Source organism: Amborella trichopoda, chromosome 10, assembly GCF_054954075.1.
Source record: "Amborella trichopoda isolate Santa Cruz 75 chromosome 10, AtrichopodaSantaCruz75HAP2 v2.0, whole genome shotgun sequence".
Taxonomy (NCBI): Eukaryota; Viridiplantae; Streptophyta; class Magnoliopsida; order Amborellales; family Amborellaceae; genus Amborella; species Amborella trichopoda.
Window position 1 is genome coordinate 45,854,360 of NC_142345.1, and position 18,862 is coordinate 45,873,221.

General features: G+C 36.4%; 2 protein-coding genes across 3 annotated transcripts; one reads left to right on the plus strand and one right to left on the minus strand.

Annotated features, from left to right (window-relative positions):
* Positions 1-7,560: 7,560 nt before the first annotated feature.
* Positions 7,561-9,030, minus strand: LOC18447370 (pollen-specific protein C13). Its single transcript, XM_006857469.4, has 2 exons — positions 8,864-9,030; positions 7,561-8,174 (listed from the first exon to the last, which is right to left on the minus strand). The coding sequence occupies exons 1-2, from the start codon at positions 9,015-9,017 to the stop codon at positions 7,849-7,851; spliced, it is 480 nt and encodes a 159-aa protein (XP_006857531.1). The 5' UTR covers positions 9,018-9,030; the 3' UTR covers positions 7,561-7,848.
* A 5,554-nt stretch (positions 9,031-14,584) lies between these two features.
* Positions 14,585-16,155, plus strand: CP33 (chloroplast RNA-binding protein 33). 2 transcript variants are annotated; one of them, XM_011629903.3, is made up of 4 exons: positions 14,585-15,042; positions 15,158-15,259; positions 15,400-15,711; positions 15,804-16,155. In XM_011629903.3, exons 1-4 carry the CDS (start codon positions 14,683-14,685, stop codon positions 15,870-15,872), a joined length of 843 nt encoding a protein of 280 aa, XP_011628205.1. In that variant the 5' UTR covers positions 14,585-14,682; the 3' UTR covers positions 15,873-16,155. The 2 variants fall into 2 exon arrangements, with proteins under 2 accessions (XP_011628205.1, XP_006857530.1); XM_006857468.4 differs by having other exon boundaries at positions 14,587-15,042; positions 15,400-15,842.
* The last annotated feature ends 2,707 nt before the right edge of the window (positions 16,156-18,862 follow it).

An 18,862-nucleotide genomic window follows, 5' to 3' on the forward strand; every position in this document is an offset into this window, starting at 1 on the left:
TGTAACCAAGGGTGGGCGGGATACTGCCTTCAATGCAGGGTTTAAAAAATCGCCGAGTAGAGCCAGACTCGCCCTGTTCGACTCGAGAATCACCTGATACCGAGCCGGTTCCACGAATAAACCGGGAATCGCCCGTGACCAGAGAGAACCGGGCGATTCCCAATAGTGAATCGCGAGTCAGACCGAGTCACCTGCAAGAACACGGGCTGCACAGTATTTTTCACGAGATTTCAATTTTTTTTGTCATTTTGTTATCGATTTTCAACTTTTTTAGCCTTATGAATAAATCTTGCAGGCTTTAATTCAAATTTCTTATCCATTTCAGTCAATAAAACGAATTAAAAAGAGCTGTTTTTTATCAACAAATTTGGATCGAAGAGTGAGTTTTAGGGTTTCCTCCATTTCACTTATTTCAAGCGAAAGAATGCATCATTTTTTGTAAAATTTCAGGGTGAGTGATCGTAAGAGTGTTGGTCAGAATTTTTTGTTCATAATTTGTGATTATCTTGGACGAATACATATCAATTTTGAGTTTGAAGGCACGAGTGCACGAAGAATAGGTACGAACTGTGTTTTTTTTTTTTTTTTTCCGCCATGCGATCAAATTCAGTCAATATTTTGCAAATCATGTAATAAATTTATAGGGTTTTGATTTGTTGTAGTGTTGTTTATCATCACATGTATTCAATTTGATTATATTTATTCAATTTGAGTTGGATTTTTGACAAAATAAGACTAATGTCTGTTAAAAAAAATGGACTGAGTTTTTTTTTTTTTCGCCATTCTCTCAATTTCAGTAAATATTTTGCAAATAATGTGTTGAATTTATAGGGTTTTGATTCGTTATAGTGTTGTTTATCATCATATGTATTCAATTTTATCTGATTTATTCAATTTGAGCTTGATTTTTGAGATTGAATGACTGATGTCTGTGAAGAACTGCATTTTTTTTTTTTTTCCTCAATTCAATCGATTTTATTTAATATTTTGATAATAATGTGTTAATATTATAGGGCTTTGATTCCTTATAGTGTTGTTTATCAAAACATGTATTCAATTTGTTGTAATTTATTCGATTTGAGACGGATTTTTGAGTTGGAATGACTGATGTTAGGTTGGTCTATGAAAAACTGGGTGTTGTTTTTTTATTTATTCATGATCGATTTTTTTGAGAAATCATGATTTTTGGAAAAAAAAATTTTGATTGTCATGAGGAATTAAACAATATTTTAAATTTTTATTGTTAAATTTCTAGTTCAAAAAATTGCATGTTGATAGATTATTTATGCAAAAAAATACATGTTATTATATTTTTAATGCAAAACTGTATTTTTTAATTTGTTGTTAATGCAAAACAATACATTAACAAATACATGATGTTAAACTGTATTATATTTTTAATGCAGTTTTGTATTAAAAAAGTATTTTTAATTTCTTAATTTTTAATGCAAAAAATAGATGTTGTTAAACTGTATTATCATGAGGAATTAAAGTGAATATCATTGTTAAAAAATCATGGCATGTTATTATATTTTTAATACGAAACTGTATTTTTTAATTTGATGTTAATGCAAAACAATACATTAACAAATACATGCTGTTAAACTGTATTATATTTTTAATGCAGTTTTGCATTAAAAATGTATTTTTAATTTTTAAAATTTTTAATGCAAAAAATACATGCTGTTAAATTGTATTATCATGAGGAATTAAAGTGAATATCATTGTAAAAAAATCTTGGCATGTTATTATATTTTTAATGCAAAACTGTATTTTTTAATTTGTTGTTAATGCACAAAAATACATTAACAAATACATGTTGTTAAACTGTATTATATTTTTAATGCAGTTTTGCATTAAAAATGTATTTTTAATTTTTAAAATTTTTAATGCAAAAAATACATGTTGTTAAACTGTATTATCATGAAGAATTAAAGTGAATATCATTGTAAAAAAAAATCGTGGCATGTATGATAATTATATTATCTTGCAATTTTCAATTTTATTATTAAATTTTTAATGTAAAAAATGTATGTTCTTGATAATTGAGTTGTAGATTGCATATTTGTAATTGAGATGTACGACTATTTGTCATCATTTCAATCGAGCTGGGATTGTTCCGACTGTATCATTGTAAATTTTATTTGTGGCATTGTGAATGACTATATTATTGTAAATGTTTTGTGTCAAATATACGTGTAGTGGCATTATGGATGACTATATTAATGTAATTTTTTGCTTGATTCTAAGTGTGACTTATACAGACTTTTTTTTATCTATAATGTTGCATAAATATTTTTGTTTTCTTAGCAGGAACTAATTCATGTTTGTCGAAATGAAGATTTGTGACAAGTCCATATATATTGGCATTGTGAATTACTATACCATTGTAAATATATTTTTTATTGATATTATATCAATGTAAATTTATTGTTCTATATGTAGTAGCTGATATAGGCTATTTTTATCTATAATGATGTATAAATAAATTATTTTTCCCAGTAGGAATTAAAATATTTTTGTCAATAGAAATATTTCGCATTAACAACAAATATAACTTCATGAATTACCCCTACATATTATCATTACACATGGTGATTATTTCTCATGTTGAACTGTCAGGTTAATTTTTAACATTTTACATTTTAAAGTTGAACCATGGCAAGATCTGCAGAACATGGCAACATGAGGTCAGACGTGATCCCAACAAAAAAGACAAAATTATTTGTAATTACTGTCAAAGAGTAATAAGTAGTGGGGTGCATAGGTTCAAGTAACACTTGGCAGGGGTTAAAGGAGATTTTTCTGCGTGCAATAGTGTCCCTAATAATGTAAGAAAACAGATGACAGCATTTCTCAATGCTACCAAAGGTAAAAAAAATTGCAAAGCAGAGGATGGATGAGGATATAGCTAGTTTATATACGTCATCAAGCAGGAATGATCCAGAAGAGCAATATAATAATGACTTGGGGATGGCCACAAGAATTAGTTTACATGAAACATACCAGAGGAAACGCGGGTTTAGAATGCCTGGTGGTTATGACATGGGCATGCATGGTGGGCCTAGCTCAGACATGCATGGCGGGCCTAACTCAAGCATGTATGGTGGGCCCAGCTCAAATATGTATGGAGGGGTTGGTGGCAATATGTATCAAGATGAATCAGACGTTGAATAAATTGTTTCTAGCTTATCTAGGAGTGTCAGTGTTGCAGGTCATGGTTGTATAGGCCCATTTCTCTCAAGGCCTAAGTTAGAACAGATGACCCTCAAAGGCATGGTGAAAGATACGAAAAACATGTTGGGCAGATATATAGGAAAATGATTCTACGATAAAGGGATCCCCTTTAATGCAGCCAATAACCCATATTTTCCACCTATGGTCAATGCAATCCAGAGAGCCGGGCCCGGGGTAAAACCCCCAACGGCATATGAGTTCAGTGGGCCAATATTGGATGAAGAGGTGGAGGAAGTTAGAAAGTGGATTGAAGAATATAAACAGAGTTGGCCAATAATAGGCATTATTCTCATGAGTGATGGTTGGTTGAATAAAGTTAGCAAAAAGGAGTTTGTAAACTTCTTGATCTATTCTCCAAAAGGTACAGCTTTTTTGTCTAGCAAAGACGTATCAGGGATAAAAAATGATGCAAACTTCTACGTACGACTATATGATCAAATAGTGGAGGAGGTGGGATATAAGCATGTATTCCAGTTTATTATGGACAATACACGTGCATGTGTTTCTGCGAGCAGCAAGTTGATGGATAAGAGGAAGCATCTAGTATGGACCCCATGTGCTGCACACAGCATCGATCTTATGTTAGAGGAGATTGGTGAGATCAAAATTGTGAAGGAGACTCTATAAGAAGTGAGGTTGGTGTCAAGATTTATATATAACTATTCTAAAATTTTATTTCTGTTCAGAGATTAGTCTAAGAAAAAAGAGATAATTAGGCCTGCCATAACCCGCTTTGCAACAGATTACTTGGTTGTGGACTCCATTCGGGAATCTGAAGGTGCAATAAGAGATTGTTTACTAGTGAAGAGTGGTTAAATGACCGCCTCTCAAAGTCCAGTACGGAGCTAAAAGTGGACGGCATAGTCTTAAATAGGAGGTTCTAGTTTCGATGTTCCAGTATCGTAGAGGCCACTGCCCTTTTGGTCACGGTGTTAAGAATGGTCGATGCTCACAAGAAGCTACCATGGGCATCCTTTATGAAGGTATCGAGACGGCCAAATCAGCTATTAGGGAGAAGTGTAGTTTTGATAGTAAAGTGATCGAGATTATAAAAAAAAGGTGGAACACCAAATTTAGACATCTAATTCATTATGCAGGTAAATATATATTTATATCATTAGAATGTTTCATTGTAAATTATTTTTTATGAAATTTTAAAAGACATTTCTCTATCTATATATTTTTTAAGTTATTACTACAACCCAAAATTTTTCTATTTGACACCTGAACAACCCCACAAGATTATGGAAGGAGTCAGATACATTATTGCCAAGTTGGAGAGAAGCCATCGAAACCAGGTAGCAGTAATACAAGAGGTATTAGTTAATACTTCGGTAAGAACTTGATTGAGTTGTTATATTTGTGAGGAATAATGCACTAAAACGAAATATTTTGTTTTAGCTTGCTATGTATAGGGATGCTATAGGATCTTTCGGAACTAGACTTGCAAGGAATTCTCGAACTAAGATGGATCCAAGTTATCCCCTAACTAATCTTTTGTTCATTCATATATTTAATCTTATGAATTGTTCTTTCCCTTACAATGCTTTTTGCATTTTAATCCTGCTGAATGGTAGGAGATATATGGTAGTGATGCACCTCACCTAAAGAGGATAGCAATCAAGGTGTTCTCCCAGACATGTTATGCTACTGACTGTGAGCAAAACTGGAGTTCTTTCCAATGTTGCACACTACTAGAAAGAATCGACTCCCTTCGGAGAAGCTTCATAAACTAGTCTACGTTCATTACAACTTAAACCTCCGAAAGCGACAAATAAGAAGGAAGCTTGAAGACTATGGGCTAATAGATTTGGACACAATATTTGTCACACACACAGCAGAACAATGGATAGTAGAAGAAGAGGAGCCAGTGGATTCCTAGATTCCCAACCCCTAACCAACCTTCAGGTTTATGTAGATCCATCAAATGAAGCTACGAGATTGTTTATGCCAACATCCATTTTCACCCCAAGGAAGGGAACCAAATCCTCTTATGATATGACTCTTGTGATATGACTATTGGGGGTAGGAGACACTCCCTCAAAAGAACTATTCCCTAGATTGTACCTCCTGGTAAGGGACCCTCGGCCACCGTGGCGGAACAACTATAGATCACGAGTTCTTCCAAAGCAGTCATAATTTCAGGAGATCCCATACAAATGAAGAGATGCCAAACTCCTGGCCGTATTTGCCCTCCTCCATCCTCCTCCCTATTCCTGCACTGGTAGCAACATTATTATCTGGTCCCCCAACCCCTCTAGCCTTTACTCTATTTCCTCTCTCTACTAGGTCCTTCTAGCGCAACTTCCCCTTCCAGCAAGAGCCCAAGTTATATGCTCCAAAGCATGGCTTGCCTTTATCCCTTCTAAAATTCAAGTCTTTGCTTGGGTTACCATAGCCCTCAGCGCAATCACCATCGACCAACTTCAAAGGAGGAGCATCCCTTTTCCCAACAAATGCATCATGTGTTTGGAAGAGGAAGAAATTGACGACCATCTATTTCTCCATTGTGACATAGCTTACGCCTTGTGGAGTGCCCTGCATTGACGATTTGAGTGGACATGGGTAACTTCACGATCAGGACCTCAGATCTACACCTCACTCTACCACGCCCGACGTCAGGGATACTTCTTTGGAAAGCTTCAATGGCAAGAGCCATGTGGGTAATTTAAAAGGAGAGAAACAATAGAACTTTTCAAGGAATCAAATCTACCCTAGCAGACATGAACGAAAGTATCATATCCTTGATCTTCTTCTGGGCCTCCAACCACAATCTTTTCAAACACTTCTCCTATGCTGACTTTCTCCAAAATTGGCTTGCGTTGCTGTAACCTGAGACCTGCCAGAATCCCAAGGGCCTCAGCCTCATTGCTGACTTTCTCCAAAATTGCTTTGCCTTGCTTTGCTTAACCTGAGACCAGCCATCATCCCAAGGGCTGAGTTAGGACAATCAGAACCCAATTTCGATGGTAGTTCTTTGGGCAATCAAGGCCGTGTCGGAATTAGAGGCTCCTTATAGACCACGAAGGCTAGACGCTATTCTCATTCTCCCTACCAATTGGTCAGGCCAACTCCACAATGGCAACCCAGTCTAGGGCCCAATTTTGGTTGTAGAGGGAGATTCCAAGAATGTTATCTCCTTGGCATATGGCTCTTCCCCATGCCTGTGAAGATTACTCCACATTTTTAACCATATCCATTATATTTGCAGGTTCCTACAAGTCTCATATAGACACATTTGGTGGGAGGCCAATTTGAAAGCATATCACCTCGCTAGAGAAGGAGCCTCATTGAATGGAACAAGGGGAATCCCTAAGCACAACCCTGGTCCTTCTTCTGCGTTACAGTTAGTGGGAGGCCAATTTGAAAGCATATCACCTCGCTAGAGAAGGAGCCTCATTGAATGGAACAAGGGGAATCCCTAAGCACAACCCTGGTCCTTCTTCTGCGTCGAGTCTAATCCTTTTGTACCTAAATTCGCATTTATGTTGTATAGCTTTTTCTTAATAGCCCACTTTCAATTGTGACATTGGGTTTTACTGCAAGTTCTGTATAGTGCATCCTGGTTGGGTTGCCATTTTTCGTACTCCTTTACACCCTCAATACAAAGTTAACAATTTCAAAAAAAGAAAAGAAAAGGCATGCTCCTGGTTTACTACAAATTGACTAACACACCCTCTCTTCTCGTCAGGATGCTTTGAGAACTTCTATATAGTGATATTCATGTATTCATATTCCCCTAACCTATTTCATATGGCTAAATTGTTGATCTAAAAAAAGAAACAAAGTTGACCAGGGTATTCATCGCAAGTTACTGATCTCATATTGCATTGTGAAGGCCTTAATGGAACAAATCATCAGCCTCGGATCAGGAAAAGAGGCTGCAGATTGGTGGGGCTCTACAAGCACATGGAAACAAAGAACTTCAGAGCCATATTCAAATGCCCCATAGAGAGTATCGATCAACCTGCAACGGATCAAGTGGAGATGAGATGCAGAATCTGTTTATATGCACGTCAACCACTCTTCCACCACTCAGTGTTGGTTGGTGGATACTCCCAATCCGAAGAGAGATCTTCTTATGTATGATCATTTCAGAAGAAACCAAATTAGGGTTGCACTCAAGACTGCTAACAATATTCAAAATCTTGTTTTTGCTTATTGGAAGACTAGGATCCTCCAAGTCCCTCTCCAATTTATACATCCATATTTCCAGATGATTGATTTTCCATTAGCACACCTTTATCCATCCACACGCTGCCATTGTCTGGCAGAAACACCAAAATGTTTCTAGTAGAAAAGATCCAGATTAGTGGAGAGATATTAATAAAGAAAAGATCCAGATTAGTGGAGAGATATATTAATACAGAAGCAAAACGGGGTAGAAAGCGATCATCCAATCAGTCAAACAACAACTCTTTTATCAAGAGAAACATATTTATCATATAAAAGAAGAAACAAAAAAAAAGAAAAAAAAAAGGGGTTCTTCTGCCTCGTGGGTGGATGTGGGAATGGGGAAAGGAAATGAAAATGAGAAGGGAGGAAGAGAGATCCTCCTAATGGTATTTTGTTTATAGGGAAGGAGGGAGGATTTAGGGGACTGCGGTCGGTCTACTCTTCCTTCTCCTTGTAGAGCTTGAGGAGCTCGGCGCATCTGGGGAGGGGCTCGTCCTTGAGGAAGGCGAGGGCATTGGCGTACCTGGTGTTGGAGACGATGCCGTTGTTGTGGGTGAGGAGAACGCGAGCGCGTTCCCTGCCCAACATGGCCTTGCCACACCCTGCCTCCGGGCTGCTCACCACCACTACCTCACAGATCTCGTGCTGCCTGTCATCCGACACGGGGAGCCTGTAGGTGCCGGTGGCATCGGTGACGCCTTCAATGCTGTAGGTCAGCTGGTGGGTTGCTCTGTCCTTGCACTCCAAACGCACCGTAGAACCTGGTCATCACCAACCACACCATCAAACATAAGGGAATGGAACGACTCGCTGAACTCCAACGCCCCCTCGCCCTCGCCCTCGAGAGAGAAATCGAGTATAGATAGATAGAACATGTACAGTTTAATGGGGGATCAGAGTTGTGTTTCTTTGAATGTACACTTGCACGATTTAAGACCACCACCACCACCACTACCACCATCATGAGGTAGTGGTGGGCGGATGAGTGGCTCCAAATAAAGATTTAAGAAAATATATTGTAAACTAGATCTGCTGTGATTTAGACAACTAACACCCACATCAAATAAAGATTTAAGAAAATATTGTAAGTTAGATCTGCTGTGATTTAGACAACAAACACCCACATCACATCAGCGTTGAAGAATAAAGAAGTAAGATCAGGCGGCGACTGCTTGCATCAATTTTTTTTATTTTTTATTTGGCAATAGATCTTTTAAAAACAAATAAATCTCTTGTGAAATTTGCCGATTAAAAATAAAATGCAATGCGAACCGGTTGTTCAACCTTGGTAACTAAAGTCATTCATTCAGATGCCCAAACTAGTAAGAGAAGAGCCAAAAAGAATGAGAAAACTTATTTACAAACCCATGATAGATTTTATTTGTGCTCAAAATGAAAACTCTGCATGATCGAGAGAGAGATAAAGAAAGAGGAAGTGGATAGTGGATGCCTTTGATGTAGGTGGTGGCGGAGGTCTCGAAGCCGGCGCGGCAGGTGTCACAGTAGACGCGGCCCTCTACCTCAAAGTTGGGTGTGGGGGTGCCTAATGCGGAGGAGAACAAGAAGAGGACAGCGGCCACCGAGAGAAGCTGAGACCTCGCCATTTTGTTTCTTGCTTTCTCAAAATCACAGCAAGGAAGGAAGGAGAGGAGAAGAACAAGGGTGAGGTTGGGGGTGGAAGGGGTTATAACCTCTTTTACACCGCGTTAACCTGCAACGTATCCGTGCTGTCTCCTGTCGGTGCTCACCCACGTGCCTCCTCTCCTGTCCAACCCTTTTTCTTTTTCGGTGGGCCTCACCCCATTATTATTGCCACATTAGATGAGATGAGAGACAGAGATCCACCTTTAATTTTCACGCGGTTCTCCTTTCTCAACGCCGAGATTAAAGCAACACACCAAGACCCTGGTTCTCCTTTCTCAACGCCGAGATTAAAGCAACACACCAAGACCCTGGTTCTCCTTTCTCAACGCCGAGATTAAAGCAACACACTCATTTAAAACACCCCAGGAGTGCGCTGATTTTTAGAGGTTTATAAAACAACTCAACTAACTATTCCTTATTCCTTGCTTTAAACTCTCTCTCTCTCTAGGCAATGCCTTGTAAGCTGGTGCCGAATGCGATTCTCACCTCAAACCCGCCCATTTGTAACTTTCCTATGAAGATAAAACTTAATGCTAAATAATTATAGGAAAAATTAAGCCCGTGCCATATTTAGTATGGAAATTGCCAATTTCATGCAAATATTACATGGAGGTCCATGTGTTTGTTTTTTTTTAACCCTCACAAAACATCATACCATTTTTTTTTTTTTTTTTCAAGTGTACGTACCTGTCCGATGTTGGACTGGCCAACATCTTATAATTCTTTAATGAAACTTCTAAAACGAAAGCAAATAGTAGGGTTTTGATATCTCTAACTTCGGACCGCCCCGCTACCAACTAGTTCTTCCACTAATACCAAATTGTATTCTAGGTGATTCACTAGACCGTGATTTTTTTTAATAACTTTTTTTTATCCATGTGCACTCTCTATTTTTGTAAAGGAAAAGGTTTCTATATTTCCCCTACAACATAAAGATATATGTTTCTCTTATCATCCAGCAGTTCGATTTTGATCAAGAGAGCCACTCACTATTTGATTTTAGATCCGACATCTTAAAGTATTTTATTTTTAGTTTTCTATATACAAATCATATGAATATGAAATTTGATGCGTGTCATCTTCTCATTGGGACGCACCTATAAAAAAATATTTAAAAATAATTTTTCGATAAAATATAATGATCAAAATACCATTTGAAACTTTCGAAGGTATTTTGGTCATTTTATTTTATTGAAAATATTTTTTAATATTTTTTCGTTAGTGTGAGTTTAATAGAGGATTGGACATCCAAAATTTGATATCAAAATAGTTTATAAAAATAAAAAATAAATAAAATAGTATAGAGACGTGACATTGTCATTGGGACAATCTTATCCCTCTATTCAGAATGGACGGTTAGATAATGAGAAGTATATAAGTTTTTTGTTATCCTCTTTTTTAAAATGGTAAGTCTACTAAAGCTCTTCAACTTCACGAAATTTTTCCGAAATTTAACGATTGTTAAGGGTACATTAGGGCCCCGACCAATGGTAAGTCTACTAAAGCTCTTCAACTTCACGAAATTTTTCCGAAATTTAACGATTTGTAAGGGTACATTAGGGCCCCGACCACCATGGACATAAAGGGTTTGATACGAGGTTTTAAATAGATGGGAACTGGCTGATGTGGATTAAAAACAGCTTTTCGAATTTTGAAGCCGGAGATGAAGGGTGGAATGATTAAAATTTTCCCTCTTAGAAATTTCCGGCTGATGTCTACGTGCACTTTAAAAAAAATTGAGGTATTGGCTGATCCGATGTTTTCCATATTAGTTAGGTTTGTACATGTAAAAAAATAAAATAAAAAATATTTCGATATTTTTAACATTAGATTGAGAGGCAAAATTAGAAAAAAAAAAATAAAATAATAAAAAAGCACAAGTCTATATAAATATTAGACCGGTGTACCTCCGCATAATTTTTTCATAGATTTGAACCACTCCATAATTATCATATTTAAATATGATTCAGTTCAATTTTTTTCATAAATTTATCCTTATCAAAACTACGTACTTCCCAATATTAATAGGACTCCATATTTAACCTAGTTAATTCAACCAAATCCAATATAATAGAAACTCCTAATCATTGTTTGCAAAAACTGGTGGGTCAACCCAAACCCACCCAGGTTACTCGGACCAGCCCACTATGCGGGTCCAATTAAGCCCGGTTTTGGTGGTCAAACTTAAGATCTTAAAAGGAAATATAAAAAAATTCAAAAAAAAAATTTGTAATTTGTTTTTTTAATGTTTTCTATCATTCTGGAAAAAAATTTAAAAGTATTTTGGCGTCGCATACTCATTATTATTTTTTTTTCTTTTTTTCTAGATTATTTTTATAATATTCTTAATCACAAATTGATTTTTCCAATTTATCTTTTTCCTACTTTTTAAACATCATAGTGTTTTGTTTAATTTTATTTTAGATGTAGTTTTGGAAACCGTTTTATATTCTTTATTGTTGTACACTTTTTAGCCCGGTACGTATTGTTGGAGATTCGAATACCCGAAGCCCCAATTTAATCGATCACCTAATATCATACACTCAGAATATGTAAAACCAATAATCTAATAATAAGCTCAAGGATCGTGTGCAATAATTTAGGAAAAATAAATTAGAGATAGAAACATAAACATGAGAAAAAATGATAGAGATAAATGACAACACGAATTTAACGTGATTCATCTCGTGGAGCTACGTCCACAGGCAAGCCGACAAGTACTTCTTCTATCAAAAAGGAATTTACAAAGGGATACAACGTTACCTCAATGGATAAATCTGATAAAATCCCTCACCAAAATATTTTCCTTGTAATCACCCAAAACCACAATTTACCATGTGTTTCACTTCGAATGATTTAAGGACACGAGCAATATAATCTCATACAATTTCTCCCAAAATTGAACAAGAAATATTTCTTCACCTCTTTCTCTTTCTCACACAACCAAAAGAGCCCCAATATCTTTCTAGAGAGAGAGAAGAGTAAACCCAAAGAAGAGTGAATCGTATGTTCTATATTCCCCTTTTTGCTTTGATAAAAGTCACTTAATTTAGTGACAAAAAAGCCCCCAAACAAATTGGCAAAATACAAAAGCATGTTAGGTGATTTTTTTATCACCATTTAACAATCTCTTCCTTGATAGCCAATCTCCTACTCGCCTTGCTAATAATCCCCTATTTACTTCTTCATGAAGCTAGAGAAGTTAGGTGTCATTCCAACTTCTCTATCGGAACCTTCTTCGAGAGTATATCTGCCACATTTTCCTTAGTTCCAACTTTCACCAACCGAACCAAACCCTTATTCAACAACTTGTCGAACATAATGATATCATACTAGTATGTACTTCGTCATCGTGTGATAAATGATATTCTTGGTTTAATTAATGGCACTCATATTATCACAAATTACTTCCATGAGTTTAAACTTGATACCCAATTCTTCCATAAGGCCTTGAAGCCAAACTGCTTCTTTGCTTGCTTCGGTTGCTGTCATGTATTTCGCCTCAGTGGTGGATAATATCACCGATGATTGAAGCTTAGACATCCAACTTACTGGTCCATTTTCAAACATAGCCGGTAGTTGATCTTCCTCTATCAAGATCATCGACATAATTTGTATCAACATAGCTTTGAATATGCCTCGAACCTTTATTAAATGTCATGGCATAATCACTCGTGCCTCTCAAATAACGAAGCACCCATTTTGTACCTTCTTAATGAGTTTTTCTAGGATTTACCATAAATCGACTCAAAATACCAACCAAATATGCTATGTTCAATCTAATACACACCATGACAAACATTGGGCTTCCTACAACACTTGCATGTGGCACCTTAGCCATATTCTCTTTTGCATCCACAATCTTTGGACTTTGCTTGGAAGACAACTTGAAATGAGGAGCTAATCGAGTCTCCACTGGCTTTACCTTGCTCATGCCAAACTTATCAAGCATCTTTTCTACAAAGCCCTTTTGTGAAAGTCACAAAATCACGCTCCGTCAATGTCTTTGGATTTCGATTCCAAGTATTTGTTTTGCCATCCCGAGATTTTTCATTTCAAAACTCTTGCTCAAAGATCCCTGAAGCTTATCTATCCTAACCTTATCCTTGCATGCCAAAAGCATATCATCAGCATACAATATTAAGATTAAATAAGAACCATCATAAAAAAACTTCATATAAACACAATGGTCGTATTCACTACTTTGGTATCTAAGACCAATGAACATGTTAAAAGTATTACACCATTGTTTTGATACTTGCTCCATATATGAATTTTTTCAACTTGCATATTAACATTTTTTTTCCTTTTTCAAGAAATCCTTCCGATTGTTGCATATACACTTCCTGTTCAAGTTTACCATGTAAAAAAGTTGTTTTTACATCCATTTGTTCAAGTTCCAAATTACGCAATGCAACAAGCCCAAGCACCAACCTAATGAAGTCTAACTTGACAACCAATGCAAAAATTTCAAGAAAGTTGATACATTAGCCTTGTCTCATGCCTTTCCTTATTTCCATCAATCTCTTTATTGATTTTGAACACCTACTTGCAGCCAATCGCTTTCGTACCCTTTGACAACTCTACCAAATCCCAAGTCCTGCTATTTCGAAGAGCCAAATATATTGACATATTAAATAGGAAAACAAATATATTGACATAAATATTAAAGTACATGACACGCATGACACAAGTGGTGAAAAAGAGCACACGTACCTGCAAGATCACAATGTACATTTAATTCCTTAGGTAAAAAAGCTTACTTATGGAGTACTTTTGGATCTAAAATATTTTCTTTTTGAACAATAAAAAAGGATCTAAAATATTATGTTTCACTTTATAATGTATCAATATTTATAAAAAAAAAAAAAAAAAGGATTTTAAGTTTCTAAGTACTTAATGAACTTTTAGTTTTATTTTTTATTAGGGTCATACCTTTTTTTTTGAATCATGTTTAGTACGATAATTAATAATTATACTAATTACATTGATAATCAAATCTTATATTTTATTTATTAATTTATTTATATTATAAATTATGCAATGTATTATTTTTTGCTATAGTTGTAAATTAGATTATATTATAAGATAAATTTCAAATTTATTCTTATTTGTCTAGTAAAATGTTGATAAAATAATAAAACACAAACTAATAACTTAATTTCAAAGTATAATATTGTATTTAATTAGGTTTTAATAAATATTTGATGAGAATCTTCATATAGGGAAAAAATATCTCAATATTAGCATATTGATGCAAAAAAATAAAAGTTATTAATGTCGTACCTTCATTTTTATTAGATTTCTAAAAAATAGCATTTTTAATAATTTTTTTAAGACCGAATTCGATTGATCGATTTCAAATTTGAAATGTCGATTTACCAATCCGAATGGATTTTGGGAATACCCGATTCGAAGCAAAGCACCGATCCGTTCTTAAAACCACCGCTTCTAACGATACAATGCGGACAAGGGAGAGTGGGGACGGAAATTGAAAGAGAGACGAGGAGAGAGATTGTAAAAATGGGGTGGGAGGCCATGGTGAAGAGATAACGTTTATATGTGGTCCATAGTGTTTTCTATTGTATTCCTTCCTCCCTCCTTCCATGGACTGATCTCACTCCCATGGCGGCAGCTACTGCTCTCTCTTCTATGGTTGCTACTCACCTCAAATACCTCTCCTCCAAAAGGCCTACCGTTCTTCTTCTCCCAAATTTGTCCTTGCGACACAACTCCCTTTGGGCAAGCAAATTCCCCTTCCTGAACTTCACTGCCGCTCCCTCTTCCCTTTCTCTTTCTCTGTCATTGAATGAAGACGACATTGGTAATGTAGTGGAGGAAGAAGAAGAAGATGAGCACCTCCAGCAAATGCGACGGCAGGCAGAGGATGGGAGGAGGCTATACATTGGCAACCTCCCATACTCTGTCACCACCCCCCAACTCTCTCAACTTTTACAAGAATGTGGTACTGTTGAGCGTGTAGAGGTTGGCAATCAGAAATCTTTCATCATCTTCCTTTTCAAACTCCCCCAATTCGCCATGACATCGATAGGGTGTTGCGATCTATCTGCTTTTTCTCTCACTACTTTTAAGTTTGCAGGTGGTATATGACCGCATGACAGACCGGAGCAGGGGTTTCGGGTTTGTGACGATGGCCACTGCTGAAGATGCAAGTAACGCCATAAGGATGCTACATGGATCAGTAAGAACGATTTTAATCTCTGTCCAAAACTCTGAATCACTGATATTGGGAGAGAAGAGAAGCAGTAGTAGTAATAAGCGAAGTAGTAGTAGTAGTAGTAATAAGCTTAGCGGATTGAGTGAAAGTGTGCTTGCATGCAGCAATTAGGTGGGCGAACACTTAAAGTGAATTTTCCGGAGGTGCCGAGAGGAGGAGAGACAAGGATGATGGGGACAAGAACGAGAGTGAATAAGTATGTGGACAGCCCCCACAAGGTGTATGTTGGGAACTTGGCATGGAGTGTGACTTCGGAGAAGTTGGAGGAGGCATTCATGAAGGGAGGGGTGGAGGGCGTCTTGGGTGCCATGGTTGTCTATGAACAGGGCAACATCAACAAGTCCCGGGGTTTTGGCTTTGTTAGCTTCGCAACTGCAGAACAGGCCTGCTCTGCCGTTGCCACCTTCAATGCAACAGTAAGTCGTAGTGACAACAACAACACACCTTCTCCATCATCAATCTTTTGTGCCCGCAAGCTCGCAAATGTAATGTAGTTTCTTAATGACAGGAGGTGGAGGGACGGCCTCTGCGATTGGATTTTGCCAAAGCACAATTTACATCTTCGACACTAAAGTAGATCAGATCCGATAACCCCACACCGAGGGAGACGCAATTCGCGCCAGATGGTTAACTAAAAGAAAGAAAAATATATCTATCTTACGCAATTATCGTATGAATTTCCAAATATAAATTGTTTTTTATACTGTACTTCCCTCAAACGAAAAGGTAAGGTGGGTGAGAGATCTTGATCCTTCCATATGCGTGCGCGCCTCAAAGGGGTTCTACAAATGGGAGAACCATTTTGGGCAGCGTGATATTGTTTTTTTAAAGGCAATTACTACCAATTTTGATTTCGGGCAGCGAGACATTGTCTTTTAAGGCAGTTAAGAAATACTTTACTTCCGATAGAATTTTTTTTTGTTTTTGAGTAAGTAATTCAATGGGGATGATAGCCTCCTAGTTTTTAAAGTCATAAGTGGGAAACTTACAACTTAGGCATGCATGGACTACCACCCTTTCACTCTATATTTTAACTAAAGTCCGCACCTTTAGATAACCTACGAAAAATGAACGATTACTACGAGAGTTACTTTAAAAAAGAGAGAGAGAGAGAGTTGTTCTTATTAGTCCCTCAAGATCACTTATATTTTCAGCCTGACAGCCATGAATATTGGATTTTCTTATACTTGTCTTTAAAAAAAAGTAACAACTTAAAATCGGTAACTCTCTCTTGGAGGTTAGTTATTCTCTTCCTAACTATATAAGTAATTTCAACGAAAAGACAAACTCATAGATTCTCTAAAAATGGCAAAACAATAAAAAATATGGGCAATCATTAATAAATAGATTCCAAAGGTGAATTGTTCTTTCTTGGACCTGTGGTTATATGCATAAATTTAATTACCCATTGATTAAGAGGATTAAACATGGATCTTAACCGTATAAATGAGATAAAATAAATTCATGTATCAATTTATTAAAGTGTTCAAAATGTTATGAAAGGAAGCACATTATACGCCATATGCTTATCTAGGCTTAACTAGCTCTTTAGAGCTTTACCAGAAGAAACACTCATATAAAGCCGCCCTGGAGAGGCTGAGTTACTTGGCCAAATCGGTTGAGTCTCGTCATAGTGGTTGTACTAGTTTTTAGAGTTTCAATGATTTTCAAAAAAAAAAAAATTAATACAAATTAACATAAATCCATCTACCTTTGAAGAAAAAATGTGAATTACCTTTACTTACCGCAAAATATCGCATTAGTAAATTTCGATGTCCTTTTAATAAGTAATCCGTTGCTATATTTTATTTTTCATCTTCAAATGTATTTGTATGATACTTACAATGTTTAGAACTTTGTAAAGTCCTAAAAATTTAAGTTTTCATAAGATTTAAAATTTTAAATATTTTAAAAAGTTACAAATTTCATTTAGTTTATAACTTTCATAAATCTTTTATGGCTTCGATGAACCTTGATGGCCTCAAAAAATTAGCAATATTTTATTAAAAATCGATGCTTTCTTTATCGTGGACACAGTTGTTTCGTTGTAAAGAATGTTGAGTAAAATTCTTTCAAAATAATATATTATGAGACAATTCGCTTTCAGTATAAGGAGGTTAAAATTACTTTTAGCTATTGGATTTGAACTCAAGAAAATTGAATTGTGTCACAATATTTGATAAATTTTATTTTTAATCCTTTGTCCAAATCAATGACACGTTGCCAACCGCCCCATTTCATGATAACAGTTAACAATGATGATGAAATCCAAAAATACAGTCTTATTGTATATATTTCCTTCCAATTCCTTTTCACTGTACTATTACCTTCTCGTGTTTCTATTCGTGACTTCTTTTTCTCAAACCTTAGGCCCCATTTGGTTTCCTGGAATTGGGTCTCCCATCTATAGAAACGGCTTGTGAATGTTGTTTGGATGCCCTAGAGATTGGGTCTACCTATTGCTTTTTTAAAGCCTTTCACTCGAACTAACTTGAAACTTATAATAAGTGTACTGGGTATGTGTTGCACATGGCCAGCCCATCTAAGTCTCATTTCTCTCATCTTATTGCTGATTAGAACCACCCTTAAGTTCTCCCGAATGTATTCATTTCGAATTCTATCTCTTATTATCTTGCCACTCATCCATTTCAACACCCTCATCTTAGCTGCACTCATCCTATAGGCATGTTGTTTCTTGACCGCCCAACATTTCGCCCTATAAAAGCAAAGTTGGTCTCAACCCTGGTTTTATTGGCATGCATCGATCACATAACGCTCCGGTTGCATATGAAAGAAGGACTCGATGATCTAGCCGGAGTATGTATTATTATTTTTTTCTTCTTCTTTTTCAATTATTATTGTTTTCTTCTCGGCTTGGATCACTTATAAGCAGTCCTTTTACAATAAAACAACTTCAAAGAAAATAATACAACTAGGATTTCAAGGACTTGAAGCCATTCAAAACCTTTCTTTTAATAACAAAAGAAAAAACACAATCTATGCTTGGGAATAAAGAAAGTAATAAACAATAAGCAAGAAACAAAATAAGGTGTTGAAGATTACCTTAACCAAGCTTCTTACACCTTACACCGAGTCACCACCTTCCGATGTCGTGGGATCTAGTGGTCAACCTTCAATTTCAATCGGGAAAGCAAATTTTGAACAAGCCACACCAATGGAACATGAAATCATTTTATTACAAAACTCAAACTCTAGGTGAATCCCTTTTGATAACCTAGTTTAAGATATAGCAACTCCTTAACTACACCCCAAACCCTTAATCATAATACCACAAGATGGGATAGAGAGATCCAAGAGTTGGAGAGAGTGGGTCGAGCCCCCCTTAGGCATTCTTTGAAGGTGAGAGAGAGAAGTTTCCGTCTAGGTGGGGCGTGCCCCCTAATTTTCATAAGAGAGAGAGAGAGAGAGAGAGAGAGAGAGAGAGAGAGAGAGAGAGAATTGCTCTACTAGGGGCATGCCCCTCTATTGTATATGGGAGAGAGAAGAGAGATTTTAGGGGTAAGAAATATGGGGTAGAGATTTGGGTAGGTACTCTCATTTTTATAG